The sequence below is a fragment of the Cervus elaphus genome, chromosome 19 (genome assembly GCF_910594005.1).
Source record: "Cervus elaphus chromosome 19, mCerEla1.1, whole genome shotgun sequence".
Lineage (NCBI taxonomy): Eukaryota > Metazoa > Chordata > Mammalia > Artiodactyla > Cervidae > Cervus > Cervus elaphus.
In genome coordinates this window covers 59,312,463-59,332,547 of record NC_057833.1, presented here as the reverse complement: position 1 = coordinate 59,332,547, position 20,085 = coordinate 59,312,463, and the positions used below count along the sequence as shown (strand labels likewise).

Genomic DNA, 20,085 nt, shown 5'->3' with positions numbered 1-20,085 from the left:
ATTAGATTTCAAGTGCAGTTCCTGGTCTTTAAGTGTACAAACTTAAGTTTCTCTTCTCATTGCACAGTCTTTAGTGGGAAAAAGTCGGGGCAGCCCAGTGAACCCCAGCAGGGACAGGTTCCCCAGGATCTTGGGCATTACACAGATGCTTTTGAGCTTGTTAGATAAAAGCTGATTTTTTTAAAAAGTACATTGAGACAGAACTTGAAAACTATAGGCTGACTAATAGTAATCCAAAGACCAGTGTACCTCTAACCACATTTTTGTTTATTTTTAAAGTGTTTCCTTCATGGTTTTTCTTGTGGCTTGCCCATTGCAGTTTGTGCTCTTGTTGTGAGCTTTATCTGTCTTTGACATTGTTTTTGCTGAACTTGGTTTTTCCGAGACCCTCTCTCCTCAGAGGCTCAGTTTCACCCTGCCATCAGCAGTCAGCCAGTTTCGGTGGCAGAAGGGGCCACAGCTGCTTCCTGTCAGCCCCCTGGGGCAGAAGCATGCAGTGGTGTCTCCTCCTGATCTGGGCCCAGGGGCTGAGGCAGGCTCCCCTCCCCACCTCAGGTAAGATCTGAAGTCTAGCCCAGGACAGGACAGGAGGGAAAGCGGGCGGGAAGGGGCGACTAGAGCCAAGGCCTCATCCATCTGATGGAAGGAAATACAGTTTTCAGAGTCCTGTGTCCCCTCGTGGGAGAAAACGCTGTCTCTGAGAAGGAGCTCCAGTTATGTTTTCGGTGGTAGATGAAGGTCTTGGGGTTGTGGGGTGCCTGCCTGGCTGACCCAAAAAAAGAAGCAGGAGGTGAGAAAAGGACTAAGGAGGAGGGATAATGGGTTTGCTGGGAGAAGTTCCCTCCTGCTATATCCTCCTTTCTTCTGTCCTTGAGGAAACTTCTAGAAAAACATAGTATGCTTTTTGCGAGTCAAAAACATCATCGTCACAGATTCCAGATATTCTACTGTTATAGATTGAATTTATGTTAAACCTATTTCCTTCTGTGTTAAAAATCATAAATAAATGTGTCTGAGAGGGCAGAAATATTTAAAAGTTGTTATAATTTTGTTTCCCTGTTGTTTTCTGAACCATCTGCGGGGGGTCAGTGCTGAGGAGGGTGGTTTTGCCTGGGAGAAACAGAGTTGCTCTCCAAGCTTCCTTTCCTTTAGATTTCAGGGCTTTTCTGAAAATTTTCCAGGCACCCCAAATGGCAGTCAATAAAAACAACCAGGTCTTATTTCAAAGGATAATGGGCCCAGAGCAGAACTGGCTGCCGAAGTGGTGGCCAACAAGGGCCTATATTTTAGGTAGAGAGACAACAATCAATGAGGTCATCAAGAAATAACATTCCAGCAGAGTGTCCTGAGAGGGTAAAGTGGCTACATTGTATAGGAATTATGGTCTTTATGGGGGAAAGACAGGAGGAACTGGAGAGACTGTCATTCCAAAATCCAATTCTGGTATTTCCCTGGCGATCCAGTGGTTAAGACATCGCCCTCCTGTGCAGGGGGGTGTAGGCTCAATCCCTAGATGGGGACCTAAGATCCCACATGCCTGGTGGCCAAAAAAATCAAAACATAGAACAGAAGCAATATTGTAACAGATTCAATAAAGACTTTAAAAATGGTACACATTAAAAAAAAAAAATCTAAAAAAAAAAAAAAAAAAACCAAAGTAAAACACCGAAAACCAATTTTGGCCTCAAAGACTCCTTGGGATTTCTATGGAACGGTTCAAGACCAGCTGCTAAAAATGCACACTTCTTTCCCCCTCTCTAGGAGCTGTGACAGGCAGAATAGTAACAATGGGGAACATTTCTGCAGAGGAAGGTGGCTCTGTCACCTTACAATGTCACCTGTCCTCCACCACTGCCAAAGTGACCCAAGTCAACTGGAAGCAGCAAGACCAAGTTGTGGCCATTCATCATGCCAGGTTGGGGTGGCATATCGATCCTGCCTTCAGGGAGCGAGTGGTCCCGGACTCCGATCTGGGCCTCACCTTCCAGTCACTGACCAGTAACGACACAGGAGAGTACACCTGCATCTATCACACCTACCCTGACGGGATTTACAAAGGGACACTCTTTCTGCAAGTCCTACGACACTCAGGTATGTCCTCTGGGGCCAGGTGGCTGAGGATGCTCATGCTCGATGATTGAAACACTGCAGAGCAAGACCTCCCAACCCTGGTTCACATTCACATCACCAGGGAGCTTTCAAATGGTATGGAAGCTGGCACCCCATCCCAGACCAGTTCAGTCAGAGCCTCTAGGGGCAGAGCAGGGTATGTTAGATTCTAGAAGCACTCTCGATAGTTTGAATGGTCAGCCATGACTGACCATTTGGGTAAATGGTACCTGTTTGGGTAAAAGCACATCTTATGTGTTTTTGTTAGGAAGACCAGTTGTTCAGGTCATTTGAGAAGCGTGTACATGCTCAGTCGCTCAGTCATGTCCAACTCTTTATAACTCTATGGACTGTAGCCCACTAGGCTCCTCTGTCCATGGGGTTTCCTAGGCAAGAATACTGGAGTGGGTTGCCATTTCCTACTCCAGGGCATCTTCCTGACCCAGGGATTGAAGCTGAGTCTCATGTGTCTCCTGCATTGGCAGGTGGATTCGTTACTGCTGCACCACCGGGGAAGAACCCATTTGAGAAAGGATCACATTAATTACTTTAGCAGTGATCATGCCAATTAGATTTAGCCTCTCCATTTATAAAGGATTAGAACTCAGTCTGTGCTAAGTGTAAATGTACAAGTTACATTTCTTTAGTACTTGATGGTTTCCCAAAATGCTCTCGCCTTCATTATCCACCTGAACACTTAAACCTCTTTGGAGGGGGGAAATGACTGTTCTCATGGCTGAGGGACAGGATAGAAAAGTGATGATGGGCTCAGATGGCCTGGGTCAAATCCTAGTGTTGCTGTGACCTCAGACACAAGATTATTGGGCTTCTCTGTGCCTCGTTTTTCTCAACTGTGAAATGAGGAGAAGATGTAAGACCTTTTGAGGTGTGAACATAGGATTGGATTACTGACTAAAAGGAAATGCCCTTAGAATAGCACCTGGAATGTGGCAAGCATGAGGTCAGTGTTAGCTATTAATAGGATCCCCCAATCCCCATATGACTGTAGGGTGGAAGAAGAAGGTGAGCCTGGCCGTTGCTCAGAGTGGTACAGCTGATTTTAATACAGGTTTTCAGGTTCCACTCAACTATACCCTCAGAGCTGCTGTCTGCTGCCATCAATGGTGTGGGAAAGGTTATATGTCTTTTTTTCTTCTTTGTACTTTAATATTAATTTTACTTTTTAATTAAACTTTTCAAAATATCAAATTGATTATAAACACAAAGTTTAATAAAAAGAAAGTATTCACTTGTTTTTTACTGAATGTTATTTGTTTCACTTTGTGACTATTACTGAAAGTGATTTTGTGGAACAGGAGAAGGGAGTGTTAAAAATGGTCTGCTGTGATGTCAAATGCGTGAGGCACAGCCCTAGAGGGATCAGTTACTCATTTTGTGATGGGCTGGGCAGATGCTCTGCTGTCCAAAGAGCTGGGTTTGAAGACTCCAGTCCTGTGATTTGAGAAAAGCCTGGCCAATCCCCACCCCTGGTGCCCAGACACTGAGGTTTCCCTGGACAGGGTTGTCCTTTGCTTCTGGCCTCTTCCCACTCACCTTAGTTTTGTCTTCCCTCTAGTGGCTGAGTACAGCGCTGGGTTCCAGATCCCATTGCTTGGAGCCATGGCCGCAGTGCTGGTGGTCATCTGCGCGGCAGTCATTGTGGTGGCCACATTGGCCAGAAAGGTAATGAGTCTGGCTGCACCTCTCAGTCCTGGCCATCCCATCCCTACCACCCATCCTATCCCATCCCTGGTCCTTTCCTGTCCTCTTGCTGTCTAGATGTGATTGCCCCCACACTGCTCTCTATGCCTTTTGCCGCGGTACTTTCTCTGCCTTTCAGTGGCATTGTTTCTTTGTCCCTTTCCCTTGTCTAGGAGCTCCTGAAAGTTTGGACCTGTATCCTCCACATCATGCTGTCGCCTACAATTCCTGGCTTCTGCCTGGCCCTTAAGCTACTCCTCTGAGAGTCCGATTTATCTACTGTGAGCTTGATGCATCTTGGGCATCTGCTCTGTGCCAGGGGTTTTTGAACATTAGCTCCTTAAATTTTAATAGCCAGTCACTAGTGCTGGTTACCTAGCACTTCTGCAGGATGAAAAATCAACACTCCAAGAATTTAGGGGCAAAAGGTGCATGGCAAGATCAGTAGGTTGTAAATCGTCCATTATACTTGCTTAAGAGGTCATGTGGCTAAGAGAGTATTGGATGGGAAATTGGAAATTTCTATTCTCAGCATGGAATGTGTGATGATAGGGTTGTTGTTTCATCTTTTGGGTCTCCATTTCTTCATATGTAAAATAGGGATTATGATTCTGCTTACTCTATATCCCAGAATTGTGATGAACAGGTAGCATATTACACGTGGAAGCTTTATAAACAATGAAGAAATGTATTTTCTTCATATATTCATGTCCTTGTGTGGTAACTGGCAGCTACTATTGTGTGCGTGCGTGCTATGACATTTCAGTCGTGTCTGACTCTTTCCGACCCTTTGGACTGTAGGCGGCCAGACTCCCCGTCCATGGGGTTCTCTCGGCAAGAATACTGGAGTGGGTTGCCATGCCCTCTTCCAGGGGATCTTCCTGGCCCAGGGATCAACCCAAGTCTCCTGCAACTCTTGCATTGGCAGCTGGGTTCTTTATCACTAGTACCACCTGGGAAGCTACTGATTTGGATGAATGAAAGAATTTCCACTCCTTTTTATCTTCCCTCTTGGGTCTTTTAAGCCATCCAAGGTTGCCTTAATTTAAGTTACTAAACAAACATTTTGGGGAGTACAAGCCTGTGATTCCTAACACTGTTTTCCACCTCATTCCAGATCCTCCTCCCCAGCCTGCCTACTTTCCCTCCAACTCTGACTGTACTCAGTTAACAACTCAACTCTACAGCCTGCTTTATTCTCTGGACTGGTACCTGGTGCTGTTATTCCTGACACGTATGGGTTTACATCTACCACCTTATTCTCTTCATGTTTGTTTTGCCTGTCTTCTTCCCTAATCTTTTTCTTGCTGCCTTTTGAATTAAGTATTTTTATTATTAAAAACATCTGTTTGGTAGTTATGCATTTTTTCTTTTCTTTAGTAGTTACTCTAGAGATTATAAAATAGATCTCTGATTTTTGTATCTAATGTGTATTAGTACTTTTATCATCTCTTGGATTTTGCAAGAACCTTAGAACACATTAACTCTTTTCTTACCTCCCCGACTTATTGCTATCACTGTCATGGATTTTAGTTCTATTTTAACCACCCACCTGGAAATGATTATTGTCTTATGAGTCAATGTTTGTTTAGATTTACCTTTCTATTGCTCTTCACTTCTTCATGTTCTTTCTTATAACTAGAAGAGTTTTCCTTCTGCCTAAAGAATATCCTTTAGCATTTCCTTGTGAGCAGGCATGCTAGAGATGAATAATCTCACTTTTTGTTTGTCTGAAAATATCTTAATTTTCCTTAATTTAGAAGTGATCTATTTGTTTTTCTGGGTATAGAATTCTATGTTGGCAGTTATTTTCTTTCAACACATGGAAAATACTGTCCCATTGTCTCGGACTTCCCATATTTCTGTTGAGAAATTATAAGGGAGTCTTATTTTTGTTCTGTGAAAGACAGTGTTTGTTTTTGTTTTCTTGTTCTTTAAAATATTTTCCTTCTCTTTGATTTTCAGCAATTATATGGTGATATAATTGGATATAGTCATCTATGTATTTATTCTGTTTGAGGTTCAGAGTGCTTTTTTAATTTGTTACTTGATATCTTCTGTCAGTTTTGTATCATTCTTGGCTGTTACTTCTTCATATATTAATTCTCTGTCCTTGCTTTCCTTTCCTTCTGGAATTCTAATCACAGGTGATATTTTCAACATTTTCACTTTTTCCCACACCCCTTACCCTCTTTTTGGAATTTTCCATCCACTTGTCTCATCAAATGTTTTCTTTGGATGTGCCTTCCAGTTTACTAAGTATCTTCTTTGATGTATCTAATCTTCTGTTAAACCCATCCATTAAGTTTTAAATTTCCGTTACCATATTTTTCAGATCCACAACCTCTATTTTGTTGTTTGAATAGTTTATAGTCTGCCAAAATTCCTAATCTTGTTTTAAATTCTTTGAAAATATTAATCAGTTATTTTGAAATCTGTGCCTGATAATCCTATTAGTTGTGTTCTCTATGGTCTTTTAATATTTTCTCTTTTTTCTTGTTTCTTGGACCTGTCTTATCTTCTTGACTGTTTATTTTTCATTGAGTGCTGTACTTTCTACTTCAAGACCTGTGGCAATAAATTGAGGCTCTAGGTAATATCATCTTCCTCTAGAGAGGATTCCACTGGCTTCTGTCTGATGACTTGTATGAAAGCACTAGCATTCCTGTCACTTTAATTAAATCAGTGGTGAGAGAATTTAAAGCTGGACCCAACTTTGCTACTTCCTTACTTGTAGAGGGTAGTCCTTTGGGATCCTAACTCAAAGCCTGTAGTGTTTACCAAAGTCTCCCTCCTCAGTGATTTCTGAAATCAAAATTTTGTCCCTCCAGCCAGAAACCCTGGAGTTTATCTGCTTCTTGGCCATGACTTTCAGGAAATTTCTCTAGAAGAAAATCTCCCTCAATGCTCATCTCATCTCTCTGGGCTTCCTACTCCTAGACTTTGCTCCCTAGCCCAAAATTTCTCACTGATTTGATAGATTTCAGATGACTACAAATAGACACTTATAATATATTATTTAGCTTTTCTAGCTGTTCTCAATGGAAAGTTTGGTTCAAAGCAACATAGGTAATCATTGTTCCACCAGAAGCAGAACTCCTGTTTCTGACATTGCATTTCCTATCTGCAATCAAAGGCTGACTCTGTTTTTTTTCCATAGTTATTTTACTTGGCTGTGTTGGGTCTTAGTTGCAGCATGCAGGATCTATCGTTGGGATGGTGCTCAGGCTTCTCTTTAATTGAGGTGTGTGGGCTTTAGTAGTTGCTGTGTACAGGCTTAGCTGTCCCATGGCATGTGGGATCCTAGTTCCCCAACCAGGGATTGAATCTACATCCCCTGCATTGAGAGGCAGATTCTTAATCACTGGACCACCAGGGAAATCCCTCAAAGGCTGAACTACAAGCAGAACATATTTAGCCAACCCACCCACTTTGTACCTTGGGCTATATTGGGTTAAGACCCCCAACTTGAGTTCTAGCCCCACTTTACCTGATTCCTCATCAGCCATTTAGCCAGAATCTGGCTGGGCCACTGCCAGTCAGAGGGAGAGATTTACACAGCTGTGTGTTCTTAGGCTCAGATTCCATCTGTCTCGCTTATTTTGAGTTCTTGTCTTCTTTTTCCCTTTCTCTATCTCTTAGAAATGGACCATCCTTTGATTTTCTCTTCTTTCTTATTTAACATCTATTTGACTATTTTTCTCCTGTTACTCCTCTGAAGATCTTCAAGAGCTGCTTCCCTCTCCAGGCCTAAGAGTTGAAATGAAATTGCAGAAACTAGAATTGCTTAATAAGAAAGTGCTATTGTAATGTTTTTCCACTTATATGTCATGATAATTTATATTTAAAATAGCCTTAATACTGTATAAGTGTCTAGACTTTGTGTATATTTTCCTACTGTTAATTCTGCTTATGGAGTTACACTTTTGTGCATACTCATGCCTATCACCACTGACTAATCTTGAATTTTCAGTCTAATATCTTACATCTTAAATTCTTAGTTTGTGTAGATAAACCCACTTTGCTTTCTGTAACCTATCATCAATACCAGGGTATTGATGTAATAGTAACATGTTCCATTTGACAAACATTCTGTCTTCATTCAGATCTGCCAGGGAAGAAATCCCAGGAGCACTTACTCTAACCTTATTTTATTGAGAACAGATTGGAATGAGGATGGGGAAGGGAATTTGGTAGCAGAACCAGTCTTATTCCCCTCTGAGTGACAAATTGCCTGGTCTCCCCCAATCAGTGGTCTAATAGTGCTTCAGGCACCTGTTGGACTTTGCAGATTTGGTCCAGAGGAAGCGAAAGAGATTTTCCAAATGGTAGGAAAACTCATGTGATAGGTGAAAGTTACAGTCTAATACCAACATATGACTGCCTGGTCCACCAATTCGCCTACAAAAATTTCTTGTCCTATGGTTCAGATCCTCACTTCCAGGTTTATGAGGCAAACATTTAAATTGCTGACCGACTTGGTTCATAAGGATGTGGCCACTTATTCCTTGTTGTTCAGTAGGCATCATGGAACAGGGTGCTGGGGATCCAGCGAAATGTGGCTAGTGCTATTGGAAAAATCAATGACTTAATGACTTATAGTATTTTCATTTATGTCTTAGCTATCACAGTAGATAGGTTTAGTAAATGAAACCTCTAGGGGAAAATGAATGCAAGAAAAGTGATTGACTAGAGGAAAGAGGTGAAGAGAACAGTGACTGATCTATGAGCTGGAAGGGAGTTGTTATGGTAGTTGGTGAGCAGATGTCCTCTGCTGTCACCAGAACTCTGCAGCTCTGGCACATGGAAATATGGAAGGTTCTTCAGAAGTAGCAGAACACATTTTCCTGTTAATGATTAAGACTGATTAATTTTCAGGTCGGTATTCCAGACAAGTTTGTATAAGGGAAAGGGGAAGAGGTGAAAAGAGAGAGTGCAGTAGGTATCAAATTCTGTGGCTCCTTTTCTAAAGCGTTTTATTCACCAGCCCCCTCTTTGACATGTCTGCTGCTTCCTGTTTAAATCAGTTCCTCTGCTTTTTCCTATGCTTTGGCTATGGCTTCTGTCTTCTTTCTCTTATTGCTCAAATGCATTTTATCCTTGTAGTATTTAAGGTCCAGCAGAGAAACATAGTACTCTTAAGCTGAGTAGTTTGAGGACAGTTTAATAAAGGGATTTACAAAGTATTGGAAAGCTTAGAGGGAAAACATAAGGGGGCATGTAGGAATGTATTGTTACCACCCTGAGATCTTTAGGGGAAAGGAGAGAGAATGATTACTGAAACCTGGAAGGAAGGGTGATTACTAGGCCCTGGAAAGAGAGAGTTGTGTGGAGGGGACCACCTTGAGAAATACTTTAATCTTTGATTGAGGATCACAGCCAGTCCAAGTCCACCCTGCAGAGAGAATGCTGGGGAACATGTACCCTCACCTCACTCTCCTTCCTCCATTCTCCTACTGTTGCTTTGCATTGACTTAGCCCAGACTGAAGCCAGAGAGCAAGAGAAATCACTGGGTCAGTATGAATCCACCTGCAATGCGAGAGACCTGGGTTCGATCCCTGGGTTGGGAAGAGCCCCTGGAGAGGGCATGGCAACCCATTCCAATATTCCTGCCTGGAGAATCCCCATGGGCAGGGGAGACTAGTGGGCTACAGTCCATGGGGTCACAAAGAGTCGGATATGACTGAGGACCTAAACACAACACGGCACACATGTGTAGTTCAGTCTCAGGGCACAGAAGAGGGCACAGAAGGATGGAGAGTGACGTTGAGGGGTGAACAGACAGTATCCACACCATGACTATTATAGATCTTGGCTTTCTACACTTCAGTCTTCTCTCATGTATCCTTGAACTCTTGATTATACATTTAAGCAATACCCTTGTCAGCTGTCCATCTATATTTCTCCTGGAACCACTGGGCTTTATTAGCCATCTTAGTACTGCTACAGGCCAGGTTTCCTTGGCTGCCATTGCAGTAATTACATCCACTTTGTTTCTTACGTGCTGCCATCTGCCCCTATATTATTTGGGGGATCTCCTCATCCCTGTTGCTGCTGGGGATCCAGATCTGTACATCATCACCTACTTCAACCCCAGCATACAGAGGAGAGCTACCTCTGAGCACCTCAGTGATGCTGGTGGTTTCTTCATTAGCACATTCCTTTCCACTTTAGGAAAAGGGTGTCCTCTGGATCTTCTCCAGAAACATAGGCAGCTGTTGAAGTTTCAAAATTATGTAGTACAGAGATTGGCAAAGTTTCTTTGTAAAGGGCCAGAATCTTTTAGCTTTTGTGGGCCTTCCAGTCTCTGCTGCAACAATTCAACAATGCCATCCTATGGTGAAAGGACCACAGATAATATGTAAATAAATGAGTTGGCCATGTTTCAATAAATCTTTATTTATAAACACTGAAATTTAAATTTTATATAATTTTCATGTTTAATAAAATATTATTCTTTTGAATTTTTTGAACCACTTAAAAATATAAAATCCACTTTTAGCCCATGGGCAGTGCAAAAGCCTGTGGTGCCCCAGATTTGACCTGTGGGTCTTAGTTTGCCAATTCCTGATTTAGTAAGTTGTATTGGGAAAAATGGGCTTCCCTCGAAGCTCAGTTAGTAATCTGCCTGTAATGCAGGAGACCTGAGTTCGATTCCTGGGTTGGGAAGATCCCCTGGAGAAGGAAATGGCAATCCACTCTAGTATTATTGCTTGGAGAATCCCATGGACAGAGGAGGCTGGCAGGCTACAGTCCATGGGGTTGCAAGAGTCAGACATGTCTTAGCGAATAAATCACCACCACCGTTTGGAAAAACGCTGTCCTTTCCTCTTCTCTACTCTTAACAGTGCACAGAACACTTCTGCCACCAGATGTTCCCACACTGACCAATTCTGCCACATTATCTGAACGTCCTATAAGCAATCCAGTTCTGACAGTATCTATCTGTAGTTAACATCGGGTCCCAGAAGTTAGGGCTCAGTCCTTCAAGACAGCCCTCACTTCAGATGCCAGTTGCAAGTCCCAGGTTGTCACATGTGCCTTTGACTGCTGCTGCGGCTTAGTCACTTCAGTCACGTCTGACTCTGTGCAACCCCATGGACTATAGCCTGCTATGTTCATTGTCCATGGGGATTCTCCAGCAAGAATACTGGAGTGGGTTTCCATGCCTTCCTCCAGGAGACCTTCCCCACCCAGGAATCAAACCCAGGTCTTCCACATTGCAGGCAGATTGTTTACCATCTGAGCCACCAGGGAAGTCTGACTGGTTGTAAATTGAGGTTTCCACAGTCCCCTCCTTGGATTTGATAATTTGCTAAGATGGCTCACAGAACTCAAGGGAACACTTACATGCACCAATTTATTATACAATAAAGAATTTGATAGAGGATACAGATGAAGAGCCAAATGAAGGAAATACATGGGATGGGGTCTCAAAAGGTCCCAAGCACAGGAGCTTCTGTCCTCATGGAGCTGGGTGTGCTGCCCTCCAAGAGTGTGGATGTATTCAGCAACCCAGAAACTCTCCAATCCCATACTGTTGGGGTTTTTAATGGAGACCTCGTCACACAGGCATGATTGGTTATTAACTCATTTTCCAGTCCCCTCCACTCCCTGGAGAATAGGGGTTAGGACCAGAAGTTCCGAGCTTCTGCTCATGGCTTGGTCATTCTGGTGACCAGCCTCCATGTGAGAGCACACCAAAAGTCACCTTCTTGGAACAAAAGACACTCCTGTCATCCAGAATATTCCAAGGGATTTAGGAGCCTTGTGTATGACATTCCCATCACTTGGGAAATATTAGGGTCAGGAACTGGGGTTTAATGAAGACCAGATATTAACATGAACTGGGGGTAGAGACCAATATATGCTTCTTACTATTCCACATGGGTCCATGATAGCAGTGTCTGGGGAGTGGGAACACTAGTTGGGTGAGGAGGCGATCTGAGCAGAACACCAGCTGCATTTCCTACAGACCCTGAGAGCCAATAGGTTGCATTATTTAGGAGTTTGGGCTTTGAAATCAGACAGACCTAGGTTTTGGATCCTAGGTCTACCACTTGAGTAGCTCGGCCACCTAACTTTGCTGACCCTCAGTTTCTTCATCTGTAAAATGGGAATAATAAGTATGGCACTGCCCTATTAGAGTTGTAGAAAAACTCAAGTCTAATAATTCAAGTAAGGCACCTGGCGGTTTTCTTGATATGGATTAGTAACTGTTCTTTATTAAGTTCTTATAATTATTATAAAATTTATTTACTATAGCACCTCATAATACTTGGTGCTCAATAGTTATAGTGCATAGACTGATGAGGTAAATGAGAATTTGATGACCAACTATTGGGAAAAGTTCCCCCAGGGGACCTTGTGTAAGGGAAAGGAGAGATGGGTATGTCCAGCTCCAGGACAGTGGCTGCCAACTGCACTTATGTTCCCCAAGAGGACAGTGTGTGTCCTGCAGTCTCCATAGCTCCCTGTGGTCCTTTAGAACAACATCAGTGCATTAATCCCAGACTTGTTTTCTATGCTGATTATGTAGGGTTCCCAACACAGGATGGAATGAAAACAGACCAGCTGAGAGACCCATCTCAGACATATTTACTTTTCCCAGAGGAATTTTGGGAGCCAAAATAGTCCTGTGATTTAAAGACAAGGGTAGGCAGTTTAAGAATGGGAAGGAGAATACATACACTATCAGGAAAAGTCACAATCAGCTCTTTGAGAACTGGGTATCAGTATTTTTTTAAATGGATAGAGTTGCATTAAGGGATAAAGAACTCCTTTTAAGCACAGCATCACGTGACCTACAATAACCACCCATTCCTTCACACCCACAGTAAGGTGCAGCCACTCCTACTGAAAAGGAGTGAATGAAACAGTCTGTAGGACCCAGCTCCTCAGGGCCAGCAGTGTGACCCTGCTCCTAATTTTTGATATGTGTTCAAGGTGCCCATCCATGCAACCCACCCTCCCATTCAGCCTCTCTGCATCTACTTGTATCCTGTTGAGCTTGACACTAGCCAGTAGTGAAGACGGTTCTCTTATTTTTGAAGCAGTGAGGTGGACAGAATGAAATGTGGTTTGTGTTCATTGTTATTTTCCAAGCCTGTTTGCAGCTCTTTGTAATTGTGTCATTTGGATCTATGGTGGGGCTGGGTGACCTGCTTTACAGCAGCATCTGTGAAGGCTGAGAGACTGTCACCTTTGCATGGCGTGCCATCAGGCATTTCTTGTGCCACACCGCTTGTGCCTGCTATTCTTTGATTTTTTTTTGCCTCTAAGCACGACCCTCACCTGTGATACTGTCATGGGGATGTGATGGCTGATTTCACATCCTTGATTTTCCCAAACAGATTTCACTGTCTGTCCTCTTGCCTCATAAGTACATATGTACCTGTCTCACCATGAGTCCATATTTTGATTTGAAAAATCTTGTTCATTTAGATTTGGGGCTAGTGGGGTGGGCGAGAAGAAAGAGAGAGTGTTGTATGTGTATGTGTGTGTGTGTGTGTGTGTGTATGTTTTAGTCCTAAGACATACAATGAGCATCTATTATGGGCTCTGAGGTTACCAAGAGGAACACAGCACAGATCCTTCCCTCAGGAGAGCTCACAGTTTGGGGTCTAAAGAGACAGAAGGGTAAACAATTATAGACAGTATCAAAGGTTACAACGGAGAACACCCAGGACCATAGTGGAACACACAGGAAGGATGTAACTCTGCTGGAAGGATCAAAGATGTCTTCCTGAACAGCATGCTGTAGAGCCGAGTCTGGAGGAAGGAGCAAATAACTTTTCAGGGAACTGTGGGGAATAGACAGTAGGGGTAACATATACCCAATCAGAGAGGCAGGAAGCAGTGCATGGCATTTGGAAACTGCGAGATGAGAGGCAGTTTGGCTAAGAAGAGCATGGCTCAGAGTCAGACAAACTCAAGTCAGAACTGAGATTTCACCTGTCTGAGCCTATCAGCTCACTCAAAAGTAGAAACTTCAATAGGTTGTTGCTGAGATGACATAAAGAAGCTAGCCCACTTGGTGCTCATAGCAGATTCTCAATAAATGGTGCCTCTTTGGCACCCAGGCCCTATACTTGAACTTGGAGTGTTGGTTAGGGAAGCACTGCAGGAAATGAAGCTGGGAAGGCAAGTATGACCAGATCACAAAAGGCATTTTGGGGCGCATTACTCACAGTCTCCTGTGCGGCATATGGTGAAACTGTGGACTTTCTTCCCAGAAAAATGCACTTTACACAACCCGTTGTTAATACAGCTCAAGGGGTTTGAAGTCCACCTGTGGCATTTATAGGTGGTTAAGCACCTGCCCATAGACACCAGGGGCCATGGATGAGTTTTAGGGCAGAAGCATAGCAGGATCCAACTTCCATTTTTGAAGGATGGTGGCCGTGTGGAAGTTGGAGCCGAGGTTAGAGGGAATCTAGAGAGTGGTGAGTCTGGAAGTACAGGTGAGAGATGAGACATGGAAGTGGATGAAAAAAGAGGGGCTCAATTTCAGAGCTACTTTAGAATAAAATCAGATGGGATTTTATGGCCCACTGGAATTTTTTTAAAAGTTATTTATTAGGCTCTGATATTTGTATGCATGCTCATTCGTGTCTGGCTCTTTGCAACCCTATGGACTGTAGCCTGCCAGGTTCCTCTGTCCATGGGATTTTTCAGGCAAGAATACTGGAGTACTGCTATTTCCTCCTCCAGGGAATCTTTGTGACCTAGAGATCGAACCTGCATCTCTTGCATTGGCAGGCAGATTCTTTTACCCATTGAACCACCTGGGAAGCCCAAGCTCTGATATTTACTTATTTATTTATGTTTTGGCCACACTGCACAGCATGTAGGATCTTAATTCCCCATCCAGGGATGGAAATCAGCATCCCCTGCTTTGGAAGCACAGGAATCTCAACCACTGGACTACCAGGGAAGTCCCGACCCATTGGAGTTTAGTATTAGCCTCCAGATTTCTGGTCGTCTGGTACCATAAATCAGAACAGCTTGCTGTGTGCCAGTGGTGAGGGGTGAGGCTCCCCTTCAGCAGCTGGACCTCTGTGTCTGGAGCTCAGGGCAGAAGCCTGGGTAGTTTGGATAGGGATGTGGGGATCCTCAGAGGACAGAGGGTGGGTGGAGATGTACATAAGGATGAATTGTTGAGCTGCTGTACAGAGGAAGAGAGAGTGTTGGGTATGACAGACCAGAGGCGGAAGCCTGGAAAAACGTCTTTATCTGGGGAGATAAGTGTAAGCAAAAAAAGAAAAAGAGCAAGCTCAGCTAAGAAAGGAGGTGGGAGACTTCTCAGGAGGGGGTGGAGAAGCAAGAGAGAGTGATGCCATGGGAGCAGTGAAGCAAGGAAGGCGAACATCTCAGAGGGAAGCAAGCGGTCAGCAGTGTCAGAGGCAGCCAGGGAGCGGTGACAGACGGGCCCGGAAGCCTCCCCAGCTCAGCCGACCGGAAGGAGATGTGGGGGAGCCTGGAGCCTTTCAGTGGAGCGGCTGGGGCTGAAAGCTGGCCATGAGGGGGTCAAGAAATTAAGGGTTAAGGAACTGGTGTTGATAAGAACACAATGTGTGTGTGTGTGTGTGTGTGTGTGTGTGTAAGAAAGGCAGAGATAATTATTACTGGATCACGTTGGAGAGTCACTTTTGAATGATATCCCCACATATTCACTTTGTGGGTTGTTTTGTTTGTTTGTATTTTGGGAAGAAATCTCTCAGAATCCGTTCTGCGGAAGGTGACCTTGGGAAGAGGCGGTCTGAACCCGAGGCGTCCAGGCCCAGGGTCGGGTCCTCCCCCGGCAGCTGTGTGCAGGCAGATGCCGGCCTGTGCGGGGACGCGGGCGGAGAGGACCACGCCGAGGCCGAGCCGCACGAGTACTTCAACGTCCTGAGCTACAGAAGCCTGGCCAGCTTCAGCTTCCCTACCGAGACGGGTTAGCGCCCGGGCATCCTCCAGGAGACCCAGTGCGGTCTTTGTCGTCACAGATGGATGTATTGGCATCTGAACGTCACGGTTCTGTGTGTATGTATGTGTGTGCATGTGTGTGCGTGTGTGTTCTGTCAAGTGAGTGCATGTCATCCTCCTCTGTGTCTATGTTTCCTCTACCGGTCCCTCCAGTTCCATGGTGCAGACCCCAGTGAGGAGCTTGTGTTTGATTACAAATGCGAAGTTAGAAAACCGAACAAAGACCTGACCTGGTTTTGAATTTGGCAGTGGGAGCAGATCCTGTGGCTGAGATCTGCATCCCCTCTGAAAGCACTGGGCAGGGCTTAGGGCTATAGGGCTCTGTGGTGGGTGATGGTGGTGGGGTGACTGCAGAGAAACCTCATTTCATTTGTCACTGTCATTTTCATCAATGCTCACACACTGGAGGCAGGCTACCAGCTTCTATTGGGCTTCCCAGATGGTGCTAGTGGTAAAGAACTCACCTGCCAGTACAAGAGATGTAAAAGACGTGGGTTAGATCCCTGGGTTGGGAAGATGCTCTGGAGGAGGGCATGGCAACACACTCTAGTATTCTTGCCTGGAGAATCCCCATGGACAGAGGAGCCTGGCACACTACAGTCCATAGGGTCCCAAAGAGTTGAATATGTCTGAGCGACTTAGCACACATGTACCTGCTTCTGTGCAAATTGAAGGATGAGTAAATGCAGACTCTTTCAGAGTCCTAGCCCTGTAAGAACTCACAGTTAAGTCAGGAGACAACATGTACATTAAAAGGTAGTGAGGAGATAAGGGTCTAAGACACAGGCCTTTGGGAGGAAATGTCAGTTCAGGATGAGATGGTCAGGATAAGCTTTTCTGTGGGTAAGTGGCTTGGGAGGATGTGGGGAACAGTGAGGCTGGGCTGGGAGAGCAAGAGTTTTGTCTAGGGAAGTCATAGATAGGAAAGTTGAGAGGTAAAAGTCCCACACAGAAGACCCTGGCACCAAGGGAGCAAGCAAGACTTCAGAGTTTACTTTCTGGGCAGACTATTCAAATCTCCTTTTGCTGTATGTACTCAGAGGCCAGTGATGGCCGAATACAGAGAACTCCAGGCTTTTCCAGCCACATGTGCTGGGGAAGCCTACAGAAATGGTGCATGTCCACTGCAGGAGCTATAGTTTGATCCTTGGACTGTGATCTACTTCTCTATCAATCTACCATTGAATCTTTGAAGAAAGAATCTGTTTCCCACCAAAGAGGAAATCTTAATTTTTAAAATAGAGACTCTTCCTAGAAAAACAAAAGAGGATGATAGCAGGTTTAAAAAAACGAGCACCTCAAACTAGCTGCCTGGAACCCTTACAGTCATGCCTTTACCTTTTTGTGCTGGGGTTGGAGTGGCATCAGAGTGGCTCATTTCTGGCATTTAGGCTTTATCCTCCCACCACCTCTCTTAGAAAAAGGGAGGTTGGGTTTACAGGAGACAGATTTTCTTTCATGGGCACAGGAACTGAGAGAAAATGTGAACCTAGACTGTCCTTTGCCAGAAGATCCCCTGGAGAAGGAAATGGCAACCCACTCCAGTTCACTTGTCTGGAAAATCCCATGGACAGATGAGCCTGGTAGGCTATGGTCCAAGGGGTCGTAAAGAGTCAGACACGACTGAGCGACTTTACTTTCACTTTCTTTTCACTTTCAAAATAGAGCATTGCCCTGCTCCCTCAGAATCAGGCTATTGAGGGAGAAAACAATTCAACTCCTACTCCTCCTTGGATTTTGATTTTTCTCACTTCTGTATCAAACAGGTATGTAGTCAGGAGCAATGAACTGAAATATGTCCAGAATGCCAAGTCCTTGGGAAGAGAGATAGACACTTATAAAAATGCTGCTTTTTGCCATGGCAGTTCACAATTTCTTTCTTGCAAGGCTAGTGCAGATTGGCTGGAGTAGAAGACAATTCACAATTCACAAATGAACTAACATATAATGACAAAAAGGGAGTGGTACTTTGATTTGAAGAAGATGCAAATTTGGTTGAGGCCAGACCAAGAGATGGATGCCATTTAACATGACTATGATAGTTATTTAACATGATTAGATAGGGAAACATTTCCAAATGTTGTTTGGATGGTACTAAAAATACAAAGGGACCCATAGATGTTGCAAATGGGTCAGGTTATTAAAATGAGATTGAATTAGACAAAATATAAATCTGAAAGTAGAATTCATTGAAGCAGATTTTCTCTGGAGAACTGAGAAGATAGTCCCCTAAAAGCCATATACCTGGATACATGCCTGTCCAGTACAGCAATCACTCTCCATGTGTGGCTCTCACATGGCATGTGGTTAGTCCTATTGAGCTGGACTGTGCTAGAAGTAGAAAATACACACGATTGTGAAAACAATGTGAATGATAGAAATGTAAATGGTCACATGATTAATTGAAAAATATTGATTACATGTTGAAATTATAATATTTTGTATATATTGTGTTAAATAAAATATATTATTAAAATGGATTTCACCTGTTTCTTTTTCCTTTCTTAATGTGGCTACTGGAAAATCTAAAATTGCATATGTAGCTCCCATTATATTTGTGTTGGACTGTGAAGCCATAGACTTTAAATCCCAGTTAAGGTGGTACCTAAGATGGGTGTCTGTCTCTGACTGGTAGGCTCTGTCTCTCTCTCTCTCATTCAAAATAGGGACCAAGGAAGGTTTCCTCTCTTACTGTGTCCTTTGAGAAATATGGGAAAAGATCACAAGAGAGATTATGGTGGGGGACCACTAAGTATAGACAAGAAAAGCTCCTAAGAGCTCCTGGATCCCCTCTTATCTTAGAGTCCATGATAGGGGGAAGGGAGAATAAATGGATCAATAAATGTGAGTTTGAAGAAAAATACATTTACACCATACTCCTTATCACTCCACATTCTAAGCCTGGGCGTATAGTCTGATCTGTAACCCAATGAATTACACTGAACACGTAAGAGAAATGATGAGTCACGGATATTTGAGGCAGATGATATTCATGAGTGGACAGAAACTTCCCATGCAATTTTATCTCATGACTTGTTCCTTTTCAGCTGGACAGGGAGGGTGGCTGTGTGTGCTGCACAAGAATGGCAGGGTTCTGGTGGGCTCAAATCCCACCAAAGGAGGGAGTCAGCAGAATGGCTGTAGATGCCAACTATGAGAAATCAGTGTTTTGTTCAGTTTTCTGGTTCTTTCCAGTCCTGCAACCTTGCAGTCAACTCCCAAATCCACTCCTTAGCACACCGTCCCAGAGACCCAGGAGAGCATTATGTGTGTAAAAGAGTGAGTTTTCTGGAAGTCAGAATTATATTCTTCGAAGTTTGGGGTTTCCCCGGTGGCTCAGATGGTAAGGAATCTGCCTGCAATACAGGAAACTTGGATTCAATCCCAGGGATGGGGAGATCCTCTGGAGAAGGGAATCATTACTCGTATTCTTGCCTGGAAAATTCCATGGACAGAGGAGCCTGGCAGGCTATAGTCTATGGGGTTGTAAAGAGTCAGACACAACTGAGCAACTAACAAATACACTTTGGGAGAATTTTTGCATAAGTTAGAGTCTAGGACTGTGTGCTGTGCTTAGTCGCTCAATTGTGTTTGATTCTTTGTGACCCCGTGGACTGCAGCCCACCAGGCTCCTGTGTCCATGGGGATTCTCCAAGCAAAAATACTGGAGTGTGTTGCCATGCCTTCCTCCAAATGATCTTCTGAACCCAGGGATAGAACCCAGGTCTCCTGCATTGCAGGTGGATTCTTTACAGTCTGAGCCATCCAATAAAGCTTTCTATAATGATGGAAATCTTCTACATCTGTGCTCTCCAATATGGCAGCCAATAGCCATAAGTAGTCATGATTTCAATCAGCACTTGAAATGTGGCTAATGTGACTAAGGGTGTTAATGTTAAATTTTATTTAATTTTGATAAACTTAATGTAAATAGCAACATGTGACTGGTGCCTAGCATATTAGATATCACAATTCTAGTAATTGCCTTGTGTATGGAGAAAACACAGAGAGGTATATCTATCAGCCACTGGATAGATCTTCAGATGTTATGCACTTGAAAGGGCTATCAACAGGACGAAACATGGAGGTCTTCTGTTCTCTTCTGTCCTTCCTTTGATCAAGACATACGTGGTGCCAAACACAAGCCATGCATTTCCTTATTTCATATACTTCTCCATAGGTATCTGAGGTAGCTAAGTGGCTCCTGTAAACAGGGTAAGAACTGGCAAGAAGTTTGTAACTCACAGGTGTTATGCAAGGATAGACTTGCATCACAGGACTTTCCCTGGACTACAGTCATCTTG

General features: G+C 43.8%; 1 protein-coding gene across 1 annotated transcript; it reads left to right on the top strand.

Moving 5' to 3' along the window:
* The first annotated feature begins 409 nt into the window (after nucleotides 1-409).
* On the top strand, nucleotides 410-16,313 carry TIGIT (T cell immunoreceptor with Ig and ITIM domains). The gene is made up of 4 exons (XM_043875475.1): nucleotides 410-555; nucleotides 1,762-2,091; nucleotides 3,686-3,792; nucleotides 15,524-16,313. Exons 1-4 carry the CDS (start codon nucleotides 492-494, stop codon nucleotides 15,752-15,754), a joined length of 732 nt encoding a protein of 243 aa, XP_043731410.1. The 5' UTR covers nucleotides 410-491; the 3' UTR covers nucleotides 15,755-16,313.
* Nucleotides 16,314-20,085: the final 3,772 nt, after the last annotated feature.